General features: G+C 37.7%; 2 protein-coding genes across 5 annotated transcripts in view; one reads left to right on the forward strand and one right to left on the reverse strand.

Moving 5' to 3' along the window:
- Window positions 1-11,999, reverse strand: part of PHKB (phosphorylase kinase regulatory subunit beta) — a 71,900-nt gene extending 59,901 nt beyond the window's left edge. For 2 of the 4 annotated variants that reach the window (XM_068150571.1, XM_068150572.1), the window contains exons 1-4: window positions 11,804-11,999; window positions 3,380-3,469; window positions 1,204-1,342; window positions 655-754 (exon numbers count right to left, since the gene is read on the reverse strand). In XM_068150571.1, the coding sequence (XP_068006672.1) occupies window positions 655-754; window positions 1,204-1,342; window positions 3,380-3,469; window positions 11,804-11,894 (420 nt within the window). In that variant the 5' untranslated portion in view covers window positions 11,895-11,999. Of the gene's footprint in view, window positions 1-654; window positions 755-1,203; window positions 1,343-3,379; window positions 3,470-4,981; window positions 5,000-9,115; window positions 9,211-11,803 lie in introns of all 4 variants that reach the window. The other 2 variants (XM_068150573.1, XM_068150574.1) reach the window with 2 other exon arrangements.
- A 112-nt stretch (window positions 12,000-12,111) lies between these two features.
- ITFG1 (integrin alpha FG-GAP repeat containing 1) overlaps window positions 12,112-16,586 on the forward strand; it is a 78,612-nt gene continuing 74,137 nt past the window's right edge. Inside the window, exons 1-2 of the mRNA XM_068150584.1 lie at window positions 12,112-12,338; window positions 15,886-15,958. Coding sequence (XP_068006685.1) covers window positions 12,164-12,338; window positions 15,886-15,958 — 248 coding nt within the window. The 5' untranslated portion in view covers window positions 12,112-12,163. The remainder of the gene's footprint in view (window positions 12,339-15,885; window positions 15,959-16,586) is intronic.

Consider the following 16,586-nt stretch of genomic DNA (forward strand, 5'->3'; position numbering starts at 1 on the left):
CTCAGAAATTTCTTAACTGGACCAGGATATGAAACTTACAAACAGTTCCTGAAACTTACCAGAACCTGTTTCATACATACTTAAAAGTATAGATACACTTAAATAACACAGATATTCAACCCATCTCTATAATCTCTCTGTCTCCTTACTACTTTTGGGTTGCTTCCCTTCTGAATTTACCTAATTAGGCCAAAGAATACTGAAAAGTGGCTGCTAAAGAAGCCAAGCAAAATAATCCAAACAATCACCTAGGTAAAGAGAACAACTGCAAATCCAATAACCAAGATTATAATGCAAAGAAAACTCTCCAGTCTTAACAAAAAAGAAATTTTATATATTTCCAGTTAATTACTGAAAAGATATAACTCCCTCTCCCCCCAGTTACTAATGGTCTAATGTCTAAAGAGGACAAAGAATTGCAAAGGGACCCCAAAGGGGTTTCAAGCACGCCCTGTAGTTTACTTCACAAGCTGCTTGTCCCTTATAACCTAAACCAAAGCCACAACCCAACAATAATGAAGCAGCTGTTCTGAGCTGGGCCATGCAACAATACTTTGTTCCCCTTCTGAATTTTATCTACATTTAGAAGTTAAGTTTTCACAGTTTAATTAATCCCTTAGAATTGAGTGCTTGTATCCATGCTACAGTGTTTACCTTATCAGCCTGGCGCATGTAGCAGTAGAGAATTCCTCTCATACACTTTATAGCAGAATGCTCCAGTTCATGAGTCTTTCCCTTGTCATCATCAATACGCCTGGGTAAGAGAGATAATTCATCAAACAAATTGGAAAAGCACTGTTGGGGGGAAGTGCTCATTTGCGCTTTGGAATATCAAGTATTTAACTAAGACTGTTGTATATTCATGTCCGCATTCGCATGAAGATACTGTGTTTGTCTGCATGGCTGGGGTAGCAGGTTGGAAATGAGGAATACTAAATCTTAGAAAGCAATTTCCACAGTTATTTGTCCTAAAGGAGAGGAAATTATGAATAAAATATTATGGGAGGTAACTCTAGCATAGTTCATCCTACATAATAGCTCATACTACACCATAAAAACTCCTAGCTTTTTTATTGAGATTTAGAAACACATACCATCTCTGTTGTCCATTTTTGATAAAGCTTCATCTTCAAAACATTCCTGGGTAACTGTATAACACAAAGCACTTAACCCAGCAGAGACATGAAATTTGAACTTATTCACCTGTAAGCAAGGGCCAATGCCCAGGCACACGCAGCACAGTAAAGGTTATCATGTACTTTTGCTTTTTGGTTATCTCCATATGTCTTTGTAGGAAACAGACCTGTGGTTGGGCTTTGATGAAGCAGCAATGTCGACTTCACTGGATAAAGTAAAAAGGCAAAAAACAATATTAACAACACTTATGCTTCTTCAGTTTCTACAAAGATTTTCAGGAATAAATCAAGATGTGAGCCACATAAAATTGAAAACAAAGAATGGTAAGGTGAATGACACAAATTTCTGTAATGTTGGATTCTCAACCAAATTAGGCTTTTTTTTCCTTTTTTAATATAAAACAGTATTCCAAACTATTTATATAGCTGTGTTCTAGTACAACCCAATCCATACAGAACCTCTAGAATGCAAATCAGTAATTTCCCTTTTATGAAATCCAAAAAGAGGGGGAATGGGGAGAGGGCTGCAATATGTCAACTGACCCCTCCAATAATTTAAATAGTTAAACTCTACAGAACTCTACATTCATAAAGAAACAAGCTTTTAAGTTAGACCAGATGATTGTATCAATGTGTTTAAAACCGGAAAGGAACATAAGGAGAATGGACGACTACAATTATTTCACTCATTACTTTGACACACATATAGAACAAGGCATGAATTAGAAAAAAATACTATATATTAATTTAATTCTGTCTGTACTTGAATATTTCCATTTTTGTGAATTGTTTTTGTAAAAAAAAACTGTGCTACAAGGTTGAAACTGGGCTTAATATCCTTGAACATTAACCATTGTCCATTAAAAGACAAGAAAGCAATTTTTTCCTGTGGTGTTATCAAGCATCAATTTAAAGAAGCCTTTATAGTGCCTATGTATTAGAAATTAAGTATCTGAAGTAAAATATAGAGTTTTATACCCTTTTGTGTTACCTTTTTCAGTGACTTAATGCCTTATATGACCTTTGATAAAATGTTACCTGAAAAAGTCAATGTAGCTTATTCCAAAATGCACTATAACGTCAATTGTGAATTTTTACTGAGGTAGCCAACTGCTTGCAAAATAAGCACCCAAGACATAAATAGCAAGCACCAAGACAGACTTGCTGCTGCCAAGCATTACAAGTAAATTGAATCGTCATCTCCTCAGTGAGAAAGATGAAAGCAAAGCTTTTACAGAAAGCAAGGCATCTATGGATACACGAGGCACAGCTCAGAGATTTCACCTCAAAAAGTCATTTGAACGAAGGAAGTCTCATGCCACATTTTTAGAGTGACAGAAAAATTGTGCACAATTCCATATCCTTCCCTGACTAAAATTTTAAACAGACAATTGCACAGCCATAAAAAAAAAAATACTTCAAATACAGGCAGGACTTCATTATAACAATCAAAATAAACCACTGCTTCTTTAACATGTATGGGTTTGGTTTTAAATGGTCTCATATTGAAAGAAAAAAAAACAATCTCCAAAGTTGGCACAGATATATATAACAGCACCATTAATTAGAAAAAATTGACTTCTTACTGTTCACCTGTCAAATGGGTCTAAGTACCACAAGAATGCCTTCTTTTTTAAACATTTAAATGCTTCCCCAGCTGTATCTGGGTAATGAAGATATCACTTTATCCAAAATAATTCTAAATTCAGTCTTATGAGTAGACTGCATTTCCAATGCGTATTTTCATTTTCAACAAGAAGTGTAACTCAAGCCCACACCCTCTGTGCCTTTAAACTTCCAGCAGAAATTTACAAAACCATCCTCAAGTAGAAATATTGAAGCAATGACATTTAACATGTAAATATCAATTCTAATTCATATCTAAGTTAGTTCAAACACCAAAACCTGTCACCAGATTACTTTTACCCCTCCCCATCCAAGACCTTCAGGTGCAACTCAAGAATCTCTTCTACCATTTAGCAAATACAGAAGATAATTTTGAATGCTGTTTATGGTTCATGATTTTTCCAGCAATGTATGAACTATCCCAATACATTATCTCAGGAATCTTATGAGAAATTGAATTACAGAATTCTTTATCTCTCAGAAAGTAAAAATCCTTATTAAAGACTGTAGGTATTATTTTAAACCAAAGCTGATTACTGTCATAACCATCACTGTAAGTATAACCATACCTGTACATATTTTAGTAAGTTATGCTGAGTATCTTTCATTTTACTTACCAATTCTGTAATAATGATCTAATTTATTCCACAGACTTTCCCCCTCTGGTTTTAGAATGTTAATACTTTTAAGTGGCTCATAAATTGAACCTAGGAAAAAAGAAAACAGAAAAAAAACAAAAATCAAGATCTGAATTACTGTCAAAAATTACTGCAATATATTTTTTCATATTACATAAACCCACAATTTATCAAATTTCAGTTTAATAAAATAAAATGTTACCATTTCTATAGTCTCCAAAAATAAATTTCTCTACACATTTTTATACAGCAGCTGTCCACACAAATAAGACCTCTATCTGGATGTCTAATGCCTTCTAGATGCTCAGCTACAGCAAATGCTACATAACTGTATAGTTTAATTAATGAAGACAGCCTATTAAAATGTATGCATTTTCTAGGAACATTTTCTTAGAAGTTAAGTATTCTACACATCTTCAGGAATTGTCTGTAGAAAAACAGAAGAGGAACAATAGTAGTCCAAATTTAACTTCTACTACTACTACTTCCCTATTTGCCTTCTAAAATCATGAATCTTGACAAAAAGCGTTGGCTTGTTCTCACATAAGATCTAAGCTTAAACTACTTACTCCACAGACAGCCTCCAAATTAGCTACATTCCAGAGAAATATGTTATGAAACCCACATCTTTCCTTCCCAGTGTCCTACATATTGACTGCTTCCCTACTTGCACCTGAAAAGTACATTTTCCTACTAGCTGAAATAAGCTATCAGAAAGACACAATTTCTTTAAAATTATTGAGATGAACCAGCTTCTAACTGTTCCACTTCCATAAATCATTTTGGCTTTATTCAGTCTTCTGGATGGCAAGGTCTCCCCCAGAGCCATTTGCTAACAGGAATAATGAGAATTTCCCCTTTCCTGACTGCACACTGTCCTTCTGAAAAGCTCCAAGAAATGAGCTGCCAGGGAAGCCCTGCCAGCCAAGCCTCTCTGGCAGCATGCAGCAGAGTGCTCCTATTCAAAGCTGCCTCTTTTGCACTCCCAGCACATCTCTGAGCATTAGACAGGAGATTGTCCATATACAGGACTCTCATCCAAACAAAATCAATGTGTGTGGAGCACTGACAGAAGTTTTAGTAATGTTCCCTTGGTAGGGAGATTGAAAAATGTTTCTTGCCCCTGATAACTCAAACTTCACCTCCCATACTTTGACTTTGCACCCAGAGTAGTTAAAAAAACCCCACCCCTTCTTGAGCAGATTGCTGTGGGTCTGCTGTGTGTGGACTTTGTGGTGACTTTTACCAATACATCTGAGCTTCCCCTACAAGCTTTCCTTTACTTATTGGGAAAGGTTACGTTACACACAAGTGCATGTGGGGAAAGGGCCTGAGAGGGAAGCAGAGAGTTCAGTTTATTCAAGCTGCCTAGAAAAACCCAAAGCTAAAAGTAATGAAGTTGTTCTGTAATGGAAAACAAAGCTTGTAATATATCACAGCTTTCGTTCCCTCTGTTTAAAAATCAACATTCTGAACCAATTTAAACAAATTTTCAAACCAATTTCATTTTTTTACTTCCTTTACAGGGAAACAGACAAGTTAAAGGTTTCTAAAGTACGTTGTTCTGCTTCACACACTTACCAGTCAACCTGTGACCCTCTGTGGCCAACAGAGAAACAAAATAAAGGTATTGTGAACAAAAAGACATATTCTTCTACTTCAGAGTATTCAAAGATTTCAACTTTGTGCAGACTCAACAGAATAAAGAGCAATTACCATGTCCAAGCACCACCATTTGTGTAAATTCTTTTACATATTTGAAACTTTACTAGCGGAATTAAAACAGACAGAATAGACTGCTGGTAAAATTAAAAGGTGAAATCAATTCAAACTGACAAAAAGTAATGGTTTATGTCTTAAAGCATTCATTAAAATTACTCCAACTAAGAGAATTTGCTTAAAGAAACAACGAAAATCAATGTTTTCCATGCACTCTTCATTAATTCCTTGTTAGCATCTATAAAATTTCTGTTTTGCTGGGTGTCTACAGCATTTTGCTAGATAAATACTGTGGTAAATTTCATTAGCATAATAATCTAATCAAAACTAAGAAACAGAGAGGACAATCATGAAGCTAGCTGCTCCTTCTGTGTGGTTTTTGTAGCAAGACCATGACCCAGTGGAAGCTATTTTTAGGCTAGCTAAAAAAAGCCCATCTATAGTGTTTTCCAGAATCTACGTAACAGCTGATTTCAGCAAGACAAAAACCTGTCCCCCCAAAAAAAACCACAAACAAAAAACCCCAATCAAAAACTAATTCAAACAGCTCTTCAAACTGAAGAGAAAAAAAAATAAGGACAGCAGCAAGATTGCAACACTTAAAGAATGATATATGCAAATAGCACCATTGAGTTCTTAGTTTTTATGTTAACATTCAGAAGAAACAGAATGAGGATATCCAACACTATTTTTCATAAATAGCCCATTGCCTTGTAACCATATAGAGTGAGATTTATTTCATGCAGGTAAGTAGATATGCTAGGAATATTTAAAAAAATTATAATAATACTTTGTTGATTTACTATTTGTTCAGCTGTATAGAACTGTAACAACCCTATACAAAATTTAAATAGGGTACACAGCAGTATGCCCATCATTTCCTTACCTCAGAAGCAGATTGCCACATGTCAGTAATTAAAGTCACTAAAGTCACTAAAGTCAAAGTCACTAAAAAACCACACAGATAGGAAATCAAGGTGTTACTTCCTGTACTAATATATTTAATGTATGATAAGCAAACACTCAAGAAGCTTGATTGCAAGTCAAATTAATTCCTATTTATCTTCAGATATACTATATCGATATTCTGTATTAAAATTAATACCCTTTCATTTCCTACACTTGCAGGTTCCAGAGTACTCTGATTTCACCATTCTTCAAGTTGGAGAATTACTAAGAAGGACAGTAATTCCCTTCCAAAGTATTCAAGAAGAGTAAAAAAATCTGCAACAGCCCAGAGGCTAACAGAGGCATCAGCTACTAATGTAGAACCCAAGTAAAACACAGACAAGATAATTCAGACTTAGCTAAGACATGGAAAATATGAAAGTGTTATCCAGCAGATGAAACTCAAATGTACAACTATTTCAGGAAAAAACTAAAATTTTGTTACCTTTTAAAAGTGGAATACAAAACTGTAGGAAATTAGGCTAAGTTCTCTGAGGTGAGCTATTAGCAGTGTAAAAACTTATGTGTATACAACCTCCAGAGGCTGGGAATATTGTATCACCCTGATGTTAAAGTACCTTCCCATCTGCTTCATTTTTATTCCAGTTAGACTTCAGATTAAGATTAATTGCTCTTCAGGGAAAAACTATAAACTGCCTAGATACTCAGACTAAAAAGATACGGTCAACATTTTGAAACCACACTCCCATATTGGTATATACTGAAGCATGGAACACCCACACATCCTTGAGGATGGCAGCAATTACAGATACTGAAGTGCACATGAGAATGGAATTCTGTATCTGCTCTATGGATAAAGATTTGCATATTTCCATAAGGATTCGAAATTTTCAAAGTACAGAATTAAAAAAACCCAGACAAGCAAACACAAAACTCTCTGAAGTCCAATCACAAACAAATAGAAAGCAATATGACATGAATTTTGTTTCCAACATTTTGCATGTCTGAAGAAGAAAATGTTCACTTGCACAACTAAGTCAGCATGGACAGAATAAAAACCCACAACCTAGAAGAACAGATTTGTTTCTGTATCTGATGAGAATAAAAACTGTCCACAGTTTGCTGATGCAACAGTAGTTCTGGATGCAATCCAGCACTCAAGACATGAACAAGTTCTGGATTTCAGGTCACAAATTTCATTACCCAGTATTAGCATGAGCAATAACATCTTCACATTACAGAAGTCACTGGGACCACAGAGGATTTAATTTCTTCACACAGCAAAGTTTATGAAATTATATTATATGAACCAATCATATCCTCCCAACATCACATTCCCTTCCCTTGAGAATTCTCATGCAATCTCTCCTGAGCTCAGACTTAATACAGCACTGGAAAGCAATGCCGTTTGATACAAAATAGTTCATTCCAATAGTTGTCTGCCATGAAATACATCTGCTTCTAAATCCAAACCCATGTAGCTGAGCAAGGTAATACTAGAAAACAGTTTTCAGGAGCACATCCACTAGAAGGAAAATCCACTTCTCACATATAAGTATCTGAACTCTGATTCTATGAACCTAATGTGTACCAACTGTGCTGTTGCTGGTGGGGATTTACAATCACTACATATAGGAGGAAACGATGATCACATAGCTGAACCTGATTTAAGCATGAGCCTGGAGTAGATTATCTCCTAAAATCCCTTCCAAACTGAACTGTTCTACAATTTAATAAAATATGGTAATGAAAAGCCAGGGGAGGGGTTGGAAAAGGAAAGAAAAAGGTAGTTAAGCTATTCCTTTATCTGAATAAACATTAGGACTAAACATAAAGTACAAAGTGTTACACAGGTTGAGTGATGATAACAACAGAGGTAAAAATGAGTAAAAGCTTGTATTTTTTTTATTTAAATAGCTTTAAAGTGACAAAACCTTTCAACTATTATTTATCTAAGGGGAAAAAAAAAGGCACATTAGACTGTGCATATAATTCAAATAGAATCTGAAAGAAAAAAAAAAAATGTACCCATTTGTTTTGTCCTTTCTCTATTTTATTATCATCTGAAGTGATTTCTCCCTACAGAGAAACGGCTGATTTCAGGATTGACAGTAACTAACAGAAGTTACTGAACAACAGAAATAAAACACTGACTGTCATGCCAGTACACAGAAGCTTCACATAACCAAAATATAACAAAATGAACAAGTCTGCTACTTGTGCAAGCAAGGCAGGAAATCATCCAGGATGTTCAAGGCAGTCATCGTCATTTATGAGAACTCAAACCTGTAGTCTTACAAATAAAAAACTGCTTTGCATCATAACAATGAAGACATCAAGTATCAATATAACAATTAGGAAAGAGGTTTTTTGTTTTGGTTTTTTTTTATTACAGTGTCAACACTTTGCATGTCCTTTGACATTTGCTATAGTCAAGGCAGACTCAGCTATGGTAAGAGATATCTGAAGAGACCAGGTAAGAGACACCTTACCTGGTAACTCTCACTATCACTGGTACCGCTGCTCTGTTTCAACACAGACAGATCAGCTAGCTTCATGCATGGACATATCTGTTCCAGTCAAACTCTTTTGAAAATATATTGAGCTAATTCAGTAGCAGTCTCGATAACTTCATAAATTTCAGCTTCTGTTGTACTTGACGATAAGCTGTGCCAGAGAGTTTTATTTTGCTTCCTCTTAATTTCCAGAAGTCAAGCTTTGGAACAATGACTGACTGAAAATTTTACTTCTAATCTGTAAACCACACATGTTGGGTTCTCTAATTCTAAACACTGTTCTTAGTGTACCTTTCATGTGACTCATCTTAAAAGAGCAATTCCAGTTCAGACTGTTACACTGAGAGACTGCCAAGAACACAGAATACAAACAAATCAGGAAGAGCTGAACAGCAGATTTCAATCTAAGATTCAATTTTCAGAAATCTTCACTGACAGAGCTTACATTTTCAAGTTCTACGGTCCAGTGCTAAAGAACTGCTAGCATAAAACACTGCATGAAACACAAAACACAGTTGTTTTTTGGTTAAATAACCACAAACAGAAACAAAACACAGAACTGCACACTTACCAAATTTTACAAAAGCATGCGCAGAGGAGGATCTGTCATCATCCAAACTGGCCATTTCAAATTGGTGCAGCTAATCACAAACGTCTCAGGCTAAGCTACAGCAATTGTCAAAACCATTTAGTAAATGTTAAAGACAATCAGCATTGAATTAAGTGAAAGCAATGTTAGTGGAGTTATTAACATGACACAGTGCATAGCACAAAGGGTAGTGAAGTCCCATGAAATTTTGTTTCCCTCTTGTACCCTAAAAATTCGTTTTAGTTTGCTTTTACTTCCATAAAACTTATCCAAGCAGAATGACACAGTCTACACAAAGCCCTTTGTATTCATGAGGAATTTTCTTACTAACATTGAAAGGTGCTGAATAAAAATATATTAGATATATTTCAAGATTAAATAAAAATACTGACTTAACTAGTGCAAATAAAAGTGTTAAGTAATAGCAAACACGGGAAACTAAATTCTGCTTATGCACAGTACTGCTCTTATCCCAAGTGGAATTTACACAAAGATGTTTCTTGCAGTTATATTTATTGCTGATTGTACTGAACATCTCAATTACTTGAAGTAGAACATCTTCCAGTTTGGAAAGTAAAACAAGAGAATTTTTTTTTCCCAGATCTTTAAAGAAATTTTGGTTACATTAAAACCCATAAATTTCAAAGGCTGCAATCCAACCAACTACTGAATATTTTTTATAATCTGCCCCTAACAAGTAATTACCATGGCAGCAACAAATGAAGCAGTATTTTATTGCTCAAGGAAAGGGAAAAAAAAATCTCAGTAAATTTTGGGCTTACTGGCAAAAGTGTAATTCATGATTTAATATACATAAACGTGAAGATATGGATTACTTCCTACAACATAGGGTCTCAACTGATACTATGATACTGCCAACTATAGAACATGAACCACTTGTGCATTTCAGGCACATGTCTACACTCCATGCTTACTGCATCTTATTCCAAGCATCATCATACTAAAAACTCACCAAAACAAACAGTACTGGTTGTAAACTGAGACTCTTGAACACAGACCTCAGCCAATTCAGAAGTTTCAGCCACTTTCAGTAACTGTGCCAACCATGCCTCTTTTTGATAGTGACAGAAAGGAAGTAGAAGAGCTCGAAAACTATGTAAATTTCCATTTACTTTAAAAGTTGCAGAAGTAAATTTGAGAAACAAGAACATGATTTTCCTTTTTAGATAAGTATACTACCTGCAAATAGATAAAATACTACCTGCTTAGAGATAAAACTTTATTTTTACATTAACCCTGTTACCAGAAAAGCATTTTAACTAAAATCATCTTTGTTTCTTGAGTAAATTTCTTCAGTTACTACATAAATGACAAAATATCTCCAAATAGGGGGAAAAATTAAGTATAATAACAACCTGTAATTGTCACAGAAGACACTTTCTTACACTTTTAACAAAAAAAGTAGAAGGCAGCAAAAAAAACCAAAACACCCTCAAGCATTTAAAATCATCCAAATGTCTTCTGAAGTAAAAGGGCCTGAACCTGCATAGGAATCCCTAAATTCATATGCTGCCTTGGGACCTAGGATTTCTCTTGTAGAGCCCTATGGCTACATTTGTAAATCAATTTTCAGGTAATCTGAACTGGTCACAAAGTAACAACTAATTTTTTTGACTTTTCAAAGTAATAGTACACATCAGTCATTACCACTAACACATGGAACCAATAACATATGGAAATAATGAAAGATTTTTTACAATCACATATGATATATAAACACACACCACAGGGATCGTTTGGAAGACTGTTTCCACTGGAATATTAATAATTAAAGGCCCAGTAAGACGGGGGTGGATTTTTGTTTGTTTGTTTTGTTGTTTGTTTTTCTTTAATTAAAAATTGGGGGTTTGAACTTTGGGAATTAAAGCCAAGTCGGTAGTCATTACCCTTTCATTCAGGCGAGAATTTAGAATCCTAGAACGGACCGAGTTGGAAGGGACCTCCAAAGGTCATCTAGTCCAACCTCCTCTGCAGTAAGCAGGGGTATCCTTAACTAGATCAGATTGCCCAGAGCTATGCAGCTGCCACACAGTCCAAGTTCAGAACAGGAAATACTTACTTTAAAAAAAAAAAAAATAATAATCTGCATCAAAGACAAATCTGGTAAATGTTGGTACTTTTCTACAAGTGCCTTAAATATTTCATCTGTTCCACAGCGTTGAAAAACTGCAACAACACTACCCGCATACGACCTTTACAACCCTGCGGGTAAACGAAACTAATCGCCTAAAACTATCTCCCCAAGAACACCGATGGTAGCACCCCGCACGAGTCCCGCACCGGCAAAAACCGACCAGACTACCCTTAAGAGACACCCAGAGCGAGTCAGGGCCACTGAGAGGGGATCCCGGCTGTACTCCCCCGCGTAGCGGGACCGTGGGGAGTGCCCGCGCACCCCCCCACGCGCGGCGGCGACAGGTGCTTGGCGGGGCGGCAGCGGCCGGGCCGCGGCGGGGTCGGCGGCGAGTAACACTCCTAGCTGAGGGGCGGAGGGACGAAAACAACCACTGGGACAATGCCGGGCACGAGCCGAGCAAGAGTGACGGGGCAAATGGAAGGAAAGAAAGCGGAAATCGGGTGGTTAGTGAACAAGAAGAAAAGCGCTGGCAAGGAGAGGAAGCCCCTCTCGGGCAAGCCAAGAGGTCAGACCTGAACGTTTAGAGCGAGCCCGCAGCTCCAGCATCCTCCAGCTCACATCAGCCATATGGCCTGCCGCGGGAGCCGTTGCTGCCGCTGCCATCCCGATGAAGACCCACCACTCCCGTTACTCCACTCTGGCCAGGACAGCTGCCTCTATCTCACCGGCTCCGCAGCAAATGAGCCGGGCAACAACCTCAGCCTGGTTACCAATGCCAGCCGTAAAGAGAGTAGGCTGTCACGTCGTTGTCGCAAAGTCGCAGGGTCAGTTCCGGAAGCGAGCCTGTTGTTGTGCCGGGCACACCCCTCTGCTGCCGTAAGTGATGCGGGTGGGGGCAGCCGCGGTGGAGAGCTGGGCCGCGTCGTTGTAGGATGGGGAGCTGCCGCCGCTGGCTTGGGCTGTGCTTGCTGCTCGCCCTGGTGGATCACGGTGGAGCTCTGCAGAACGTCACGGCTCAGCTGTTCGGAGCAGAGGCTTACGGGACCTTGGCAGCCTTTGGCGACTTCAATTCAGACAAGCAGACGGACCTATTTGTGCTTCGAGGCGGTGAGTGCGCCGGGAGCGGGGCCGCCGGCATTACCGGCGTCGGTCTGGAGGAGGACGGAAACGCAGCCGGTTTGGGGCTGTCGCAGGGGCTGTCGAGGAACACTTTGGGGATTCTCTGTGCTGATACCAAGAATGCCTGTCGCTGATGTATGGCCTTGGTTCCATTTCAAGGTTTGCGAGGTACCAGGACAGCTACAAATGGCCGTGGCGTGCCCCGGTGTGACAGCTGTGGGGGCTCGGAGGTGCCGCTCTCTCTCTTAGAGAGGCACCGGTCGGTTGTTTTGACAGCTGTTTCCGCAGCTCTTGGTGGGCAGGGAAAGCGTTTCCCGGTGGGACTTCCCTGCCAACAGTAGCGAGTGGGAGTCAGTGATCCTTATGGGGCCTTCCACTGGAGATACCCGCGGATTCCGTGAATGGCTGGTGGCTTCGCTGGTTTCTAATGCCGCGGGCCTGCACCATCAACAACACAGTTCTTTTGAGGACTGAAGTTGACGTTTGCTTTGTCACTGAGATGTTTCTTTATAGATAAAGATATTTTCAAGGTGCACTAAAATATGGCTTTGTATAGGGCAACAAATAGTTTTCCTCAAAGGTGGAGTTATGATTGTGCAGTAATCTAAAGACTCTGTCCTACAGAGTGAATGGCCACTAATCGGTTTTTGGCTCCTGCTTTCACAGTATTTTGTGAAGAGGATACATTGCACAGTATCCTGCTTTGAACACTGTGTTAAAGTGGAAGGCTAGATAAATTTGTTCCACTCAGCTGTCACCTGCTATGAGTTTATTTTTAGGCTTCAGATATGAGGGGACTCCAGAGTTTATTATCAGCCTTCTTTGCAGATGCTAATCTTAGATTATTTTACTACACACAAGGTAATAAATTTATTCTCAAATTCACCATTTTTATTCTTTCAATCTCAGAAATGTTTCTGTCAGTAGTTTCAGTAAAGGATGAGTACATTTCTCAGCTAGTTGAGGTATTTAAATTCATGGCTCCTAGAAAAGCTCCACTGGCTCAAATAGTGAAAGCATGCACTGAAAGATTAAAATTAATGTCAATGGTAAGAGGTTTATTTTTTACTGCCTTATCTTTCAGAAAAATGCATATTAAAATATAAATAATTAAAAGTTTTAGAAACAAGATTCATGCTTGTTTCTTTGCTTCTGCACAGCAGCTCTTGCTGTAGCTTTCCTTCTTGATACTTCTAATCAGTCTGAAGTAAACCACTTAAAACTTATTTTTCATCATTTAAGTCTTGACAAAAGGTAGCTTGAAGCATTTACAGAATACCTTCAAACCAAAACTTGATAGCCAATTCTAAACAGTAGAATTCAAAGTAGTAGAATAAATTATGGCTAATTTTAAACGGTGTTGAAGAAGTGATCATTGTAGATAACGCTGGACTTAGAGGAACAGTCATCTGACAGAGAAGCACAGTCCTAACAATCCTGACCCTTACTGAGGAAATGGGGATGATATCTTGGATTATTGTTGCTATCCTGATCTTGAATTACTTCAGTTGAAAAAGAGCAATGTTCCATATGCTCATATACATGAAGGAAAAATCAGTTTGTACTTGGAGCTTTGTATGAGAGGATAATTTAGCCAAAAGTAAGAGATAATGTAGATCCAGAAGTACCTTGTTGCAAGAACAATTCACAGTTACCACTAGCCCCTGTTTTGTTGTGTTTGGTGGGTTTTTCAGTTGTGCAAACTAAAAATATCTGAATGAATCAAATAGTGCCTTCACTTTTCCATTTTGTAATATATACACAAAACAGGGATAGGTGAGGAAGCTCATGCTGTCTGCTCAACCTGCCACCTTCTGCTTGTGTTTGGTGCCTCTTCTAATAGTGCAGGACAGTGAATGATCAGTCTCCTATTCATGTTCTGCATTTCAGTTTGAAAACTTTGGTGCTGTCCTCATGTTCAGACTGAAGACCTCTATCAGTGTAACTGTTTGGAAACGGTTTCTTTTTTCACACCCTCCTATGTACTTTTTTTCATTTCTTCTATATTCTTTGTGAGATGAGATGACAAAGACTGCAAACAGCATCTAGGATGTGTGTTATGGATTGATGTAGTGGCTTAGTGATTTTGTTTTCTGTTTGTCTAATAATTTCCAGTAGTCAGATTTTTTGACTGTTGATGAGCACTGAGCTGAAATTGTCATAAATCTATTTTTAGTGACTGTAATATCTTGTTTCTGAGTGGTGTAATTTACTTGGAACTTGCTATGTGTAAAAACATATTTGCTGCTTTATCATTACTTCACCACATAGATGATGAAAAGGCAGGTGAAAGTCTGTAATGTGAAATGGAAATCACAAGTTGTAGCAGTCAACCCACAGCTTTATTATCAAAAGCTTAACCAGCCAGCAGACTTCTTCACCTTGCTGTGTGCCAACTTTTTCAATCATCTGTGAAATTGCAGTGCATTTCAGGCTTTATTAGTTTACCATATGGGACTGCACTTGTTGCCTCTATCTGTTTTGAAAGGGATTGTTTTCATTTACTCATTTGTTAGCATATTCTCCTTGGCAAATAAGTTTATGGCAAGAAGTTTGTGTACTGCTATTTCACATCTGTGAACTTTGTCTCAGAATGATGCTCTTGAAATATACTCTGGTAGCTCTGCAGTTATTATTCCCCAATGCACCACTCTCTTGGGGCCAAACCAGCCAGAGTCAGACTCCCAGGGAGTCTGAAAGTCAGTCTCCCATTCCAGTTATCGAACAACTCTTTGTTCCCACAAGCTCAGCTTTGGAGCTGTACAATTACTTTTTTTTAAGGTAACCTAGTTCTTGCCGTTTTGGATGCTATAGGTAAGTTTCTTGGAGAACACAGTAAACAAACATCATGGTGAGCTATGAATTTACTTGCAGGAGAGTGTGCATTGGGGTTTCCTAACTGAAAATCCATTTCATAATTCAGGGCTTTTTTGTATGTTTGTTTGGCTTTGTTTTTTCTTTCTTGACTTTCAGTTATTTGTGCAGCATGAGATATGGGCTTTTATTTAGATCTCCCTGAAATAATTTCATTATAGTGGCTTGTATCATTGCTCTTAAATGAAGAAATACTGCAGGGAACCAGGCCACTTCTGAGAGTTCCCCTTAAGTGATTTTGTCAGTCAAAGTGGGGAATCAGTTTTAGATCCTGCTGTGTCAGAGACAATATTAAAAGAATTAGTTTTAGTTACCTTGTAAGCTTTAATTGTGTGGACTGATGCCTACTACTTTTCCACATGTAGTGTTAACTTATTATGGAAGTTTAAGTGAATAACAAAGAAGAAAGTGTAGCACTAAGGACCAAAGAAGATTCTTGATATCGTTCCTGTGAGATGCAATTAGATTTATAGGCAGTATTGAAGAAGTACACCTTTTTGTTTCCTTTTGAATGAGGAGGAAGTAGTTGTATGGGAAGTCTTTCAATGTTTTTGCTACTGTGAGTAATGACTATTTGTGGCATAGCTTTTTAAATATTAGTTTTCTATGTGAGCCATTTACAATCCTCCTCTGTTACTCATCATCTTATTTACTTTTGCAGGAAATGAGTTGGTTATCTTTTTGGCTGACCAAAAGGAGCCCTACTTTAAGCCTCGTGTTAAGTTACCAATGAAGTAAGTATTGATATTCAATGGTGAAACAATGGAAGTGGATGTTTTTCTTGGAAGTGCATCTCTGCTGTGAGTGGGAACAGGATTAGAATTGCCTGTGATGTTACCTGTTTGATTTTGTAGTTTAGCTGGCCCTTACAGCTCCAGTTCTTTGACCAATTTCCTGGTTTATTTCCTGATACATTTTTTGTTTGATTTGTTAGGGTTTTGTGGGTCAGATGGCAGAATTGGTGGACATGAGTGTTGTCATTCATATTGTAAACTAATAGGTGTGACTTCCCCCCTTGTATGGAATTTCTATGCTTTGGGGTTTTATCCTTTAGTTAGTATTATTAGAAATACTGATCTCTTGTTGTACTTCTGCAGTTGACTTGTTTTTTCAGGACTTTATTTCCTACTAAAGTAAGCTATCATTCCATATCACTGTTTAGATCCTTTTGGCAGGTAGTGTTGTCCCAAGACATGTTTTCAGGGAAGAGTGTTTTAGCTACTGTAGTTACTAATGGAATCCAGCCACTGTTGGCTGCTTTAGAACGTATTTTTGTGTAGGGATCTGTTCCTTTCAAAAGTTAAATGTGGCTTTGAAAAACAATAATCTATTTTAATAAATGTAAAATGACTATGTGTGCTT

This window comes from Melanerpes formicivorus, unplaced genomic scaffold, assembly GCF_026170545.1.
Source record: "Melanerpes formicivorus ecotype bairdi unplaced genomic scaffold, bMelFor1.0.p_v2 SCAF_20, whole genome shotgun sequence".
NCBI lineage: Eukaryota > Metazoa > Chordata > Aves > Piciformes > Picidae > Melanerpes > Melanerpes formicivorus.